Below are 5065 nucleotides of genomic sequence, written 5' to 3' on the forward strand. Positions count from 1 at the left end.
TTGTTGGGTAGGGACCATCTCTATATGTTGCCAACTTGTACTTCCCAAGCGCTTAGTACAGTGCTCTGCACAAAGTAAATGCTTGATAAATACAATTAAATGAATGAATGAATGAATATTCTTCTGTAGCTGGTTCAGAAAGATTCTGGTTGGAATCTTTGTGGCTATGGGAAGATTTGAGATAATAACAGGCATTACTGTATACTGGGGACACAGAGTTCTTGTACTGGAAAAATAAGTAATAATTATGGTATCTGTTAAAACTTTACTAGATGCCAAGAATTGTACTAACTTGTGCTGGGATAGATATAAGTTCCCACATTCATTCATTCATTCAGTCGTATTTATTGAGTGCTTACTGTGTGCAGAGCACTGCACTAAGCGCTTGGGAAGTACAAGTTGGCAACATATAGAGACGGTCCCTACCCAACAGCGGGCTCGCAGTCTAGAAGGGGGAGACAGACAACAAAACAAAACATAGTAACAAAATAAAATAAATATAATAAATATGTACAAATAAAATAAATAAATAGAGTATTAAATGCGTACAAACATATATACATATATACAGGTGCTGTGGGGAGGAGAAGGAGGTAAGGTCGGGGGGATGGGGAGGGGGAGGAGAGGGAGAGGAAGGAGGGGGCTCAGTCTGGGAAGGCCTCTTGGAGGAGGTGAGCTCTCAGTAGGGTTTTGAAGGGAGGAAGGGAGCTAGCTTGGCGGATGTGCAGACGGAGGGCATTCCAGGCCAGGGGGAGGACGTGGGCCGGGGGTCGACGGCTGGACAGGCGAGAACGAGGTGCGGTGAGGAGATTAGCGGTAGAGGAGAGGAGGGTGCGGGCTGGGCTGGAGAAGGAGAGAAGGGAGGTGAGGTAGGAGGGGGCGAGGTGATGGACAGCCTTGAAGCCGAGGGTGAGAACTGAGGCCCAGAGAAGTTAAGTGATTTGTCTGAGGTTACACAGCAGACAAGTGACAGAATCAGGATTAGAACCCAGGTCTTCCGACTCTCAGACCTATGCTCTTTCCACTAGGCCATGCTGCTTCTGGAATAATACTTACGACATTTGTTAAGTGCTTACTTTGTGCAAAGCACTGTTCTAAGCGCTGGGGGGGATACAAGGTGATCAGGTTGTCCCACGTGGGGCTCACAGTCTTAATCCCCATTTTACAGATGAGGGAACTGAGGCTCAGAGAAGTTAAGTGACTTGCTCAAGGTCATACAGCATACATGTGGCGGAGCTGGGATTAGAACCCACGACCTCTGGCTCCCAAGCCCATGCACTTTCCACTGAGCCAAGCTGCTTCTCTGCTTCTCTAAAGTGGAATGGCACTTTATGCTCATTTAAGTCATTCCCCTGCCTCCTTCAAGTCCTAAGTCATTCCAAATAACTGCCGATCTACCAAGGCAGGGGACCCAAAAGGCTGATATGATTATCAATTCTAATGTTCAGCAGTTTCAGTTAGTCGTATTTATTGAGCACTACTTTGTGCAGAGTACTGTACTAAACACTTGGGTGAGTACAATATAACTGTATAACAATCAATCAATCGTATTTAGTGAGCGCTTACTGTGTGCAAAGCACTGTAATAAGCGCTTGGAAAGTACAAGTTAGAGCTGGTAGGCATGTTCCCTGTCCATACTATGCTTACATAATAATAGTAATAATAATAATAATTATAAATAATGAAAACTACCTTGATTTAGTGCTTGTCACGTCGTAAGCGCTTAACAAATACCATTATGATTATTATTGTAGTGCTTTTATTCTCAAAGCGCTCTCACTTTATGTCTCATTTTTGCTTTCACAGCAACCCTGTGAAGCAGGTAGAAAAAAAGAACAGAGCTTTGCACATAGTAAGCGCTTAATAAATGCCATTATTATTACTATTATTATTCCCATTTTACAGATGAGGAAACTGAGATACAGAGCTATTAGGTGACCTGGCCACGGTCTCACAGTGGAGTGGTGACAGAACTTGGACTTGAAGGTGGGTCCTTTGGCTTCCTGTTGCAGTTTAAGCTCGGTTTCTCTTAGTGTCTCCTCAGGGGGTTCTAACTTCTGGCAGTTAGACCCCCCCTAGGCTGGTAGATCACTGTGACTTTCCTCTTCAACTATTTTCCCTGCTTGCCAGAGAGTTAACACTTCGCTCTCCCATTGGGACCATCTTGATGTATCATGACCGTGGCCAGTGGTAACTCCAGCTCAAGGCCGCTGTCCTTCTTCCTGATTGGCATCCCTGGAATGGAAGACATCCAGTGTTGGGTGGCAGTGCCCTTTTGCATTATATACATCCTGGCTCTGCTGGGAAACTTCACCATCCTCTTCATCATCAGAATTGAGCCAGCACTGCACCAGCCTATGTACCTCTTCCTGTCCATGCTGGCCATCATTGACCTTGTCCTGTCCACTTCCACTGTGCCCAAGATGCTTGCCATCCTCTGGACCCACACCCAGGAGATGGGGCACCACGCTTGCCTCATCCAGATGTTCTTCATTCACGCCTTCTCCTCCATGGAGTCGGGAATCCTGGTGGCCATGGCGCTGGACCGCTTCGTGGCCATCTGCCACCCCCTGCGGCACACCGCCATCTTGAACGCAATGGTGATTGGGCAGATTGGACTGGTGGTGTTGGGGCGGGGCCTGGTCCTCATCACGCCCTTCCCCATCCTCCTACAGCGGCTCTCCTTCTGCCGAGGCACCGTCGTCGCCCACTCCTACTGTGAGCACATGGCCTTGGTCAAGCTGTCTTGCTCTGACTCCACCGTGAACAGCTCCTATGGGCTGATGGTGGCCCTGCTGGTGGTGGGGCTGGACGTGCTGGCTATCACAGCATCCTACATCCTCATCCTCCGGGCCGTCTTCCGCGTCCCCTCCCGGGATGCCCGGTTCAAGGCGATCGGGACCTGCGGCTCCCACGTCTGCATCATCCTGGTGTTCTACATCCCGGGAATATTCTCCTTCCTCACCCACCGCTTTGGCCACAACATCCCCCACCATGCCCACGTCCTGCTGGCCACCCTCTACCTCCTGGTGCCACCCGCGCTCAACCCCATCATCTACGGGATCAAGACCAAGCAGATCCATCAGAGGGTACTTAGGGCCTTCTCCATCCAAAGGCAGAACTGACCTCCCTACCCCAAGCCCAGGGCCCCTGGACATTTGGGGGACCACCCTTCTTGGAGGGGACCCAGAAGAATTGACTTTGACCCACATCTGTGGCGCCGGACAGCCATTCTGCCCTCCCTCCTCTAGGCTCACCAGATAGTTGATGCTTCCTTCTGATTCCTTGGCTGATAAGCACTAGGCAAGGCCAGAGGGGAGGGTTCTCCTCTCTATCAGCTGCCAAGGGGCCAGAGAACCGATAAGAGCCCACAGAGGCCAGTCATTCTTAGAGTTGGTATTTTAGGGTGGGATTTGGGGTTAAGATTCAATCCTTTGGGCTGGTTGTGTGGTTGTGTGTCTGAGACCCTTGGTCTGTAATGAAGAGACAGAGAGGATGAGGTCATGCTGCTCTGCACATGGAGAGTGCTCAATAAATGTGATTGATTGATCGATAATGTCTGTGCCACTAGTAGAATTGGAATTAGGGTTCTCTTCCCTTTCTAGTGAAGGGCTGTTTGATCTAATCAGGTCTAACTCCTGGCAAGTCCCTTGACCCTTCTTGGCCTCAGTTTCTGCATTAGTAAAATGGGAGTAGGATAGTTTGTCTCTCTCCCTTTTAGATTGTGAACTCTGGATGGGACAGAGGCTGTGTCCTATCTGATTTCCTAATATATATATACCCCACTACTTAGTAGAGTGTTTGACACATAGTAAGTACTTAAGACTATAACAACAGTAATGATTATATTGATAATAATAATAATAAAAATAATCCCAAAGTCTGGGGATGCCAGCTATGTTTCCTGAGCAGAGTTCTAGGACCCTGAGTGGGTTTTCCTCAGCTTCCCAGACCCTGGGACCCAAAAGACCAGGTACTCCCTTGAGTCGAGTACTGTGTGTTGTCTCCTTCTAACAGTGAACTTCCTGAGTGCAATACTGGCCCCGACAGACCCTGATCCCAACAGGAGCTCCTTGGAGTGCCCTTTAAATCCTTTCCCACTCTCAATGAATCAATCATATTTATTGAGCACTTACTGTGTGCAGAGGACTGTACTAAACGCTTGGGAGAGTATAAGGCAGCATTATAAAGGAAACATTCTCTGCCCACAGTGAGTTTACAGTCTTGACTTCTCCCTCTCCACTACCCCCACCCTGAAGATTACACTCCCCACCCTCTCCCTCCCTGTGGACCCTGGTCTGGCCTCTCTCTGTGCCACCTGCATGGGGGTGCGTTCCTGAGTGTTGGGTGGTGGGTCACTTGTCTGCTGTGTGACCTTGGGCAAGTCACTTCTCTTCTCTGTGCGTCAGTTACCTCATCTGTAAAATAGGGGTTAAGACTGTGAGCCCCTTGTGGGATGTGCACCGTGCCCAATCTTATTAGCTTTTATCTACCCTAGTGCTTAGTACAGTGCCTGGCATGTAGTAAGTGCTTAACAAATACCACAAAAAAAGGAACCACCCAATCTCCCAGGGAGATGATGATGGAGGAGGGCCGTGGTTTCTGCTTAGGAAGAAGGATATGCGGTGACCTCGAGGTCACAGTGGGGAGCAGAGCTGGTGAGGGGCAATCCCGGGTTAAGACTAGGGCTGTTCAGGGAGGGCGGAGGCCACAGAATAAGGCATACACAAAATCCTTTCACTTATCAGCGCAATCACTCATTCAATGCCTCAACCTCGTCTCTGTCACTACTGACCCTTCCCGAGTGGAATTCCTTTCCCCTTCATAGCAGGCAGACCAATCAATAAATCAGTGGTATTTATTGAGTGCTGAGCTGACCATGTGCAGAGCACTGTATTGAGAGAACATAATAATAATAATAATAATTATGATGGTATTTGTTAAGTGCTTACTATGTGCTAAGCACTGTTCTAAGTGCTGGGGTAGATACAAGGTAATCAGGTTGTCCCACATGGGGCTCACAGTCTTCATCCCAATTTTCCAGGTGAGGTAACTGAGGCACAGA

General features: G+C 48.4%; 1 protein-coding gene across 1 annotated transcript; it reads left to right on the forward strand.

The window, feature by feature from the left end:
- Positions 1-2174: 2174 nt before the first annotated feature.
- On the forward strand, positions 2175-3125 carry LOC119942390 (olfactory receptor 52L1-like). The gene has a single exon (XM_038763177.1). It carries the CDS (start codon positions 2175-2177, stop codon positions 3123-3125), a length of 951 nt encoding a protein of 316 aa, XP_038619105.1.
- Positions 3126-5065: the final 1940 nt, after the last annotated feature.

The sequence above is a fragment of the Tachyglossus aculeatus genome, chromosome 2 (genome assembly GCF_015852505.1).
Source record: "Tachyglossus aculeatus isolate mTacAcu1 chromosome 2, mTacAcu1.pri, whole genome shotgun sequence".
Taxonomy (NCBI): Eukaryota; Metazoa; Chordata; class Mammalia; order Monotremata; family Tachyglossidae; genus Tachyglossus; species Tachyglossus aculeatus.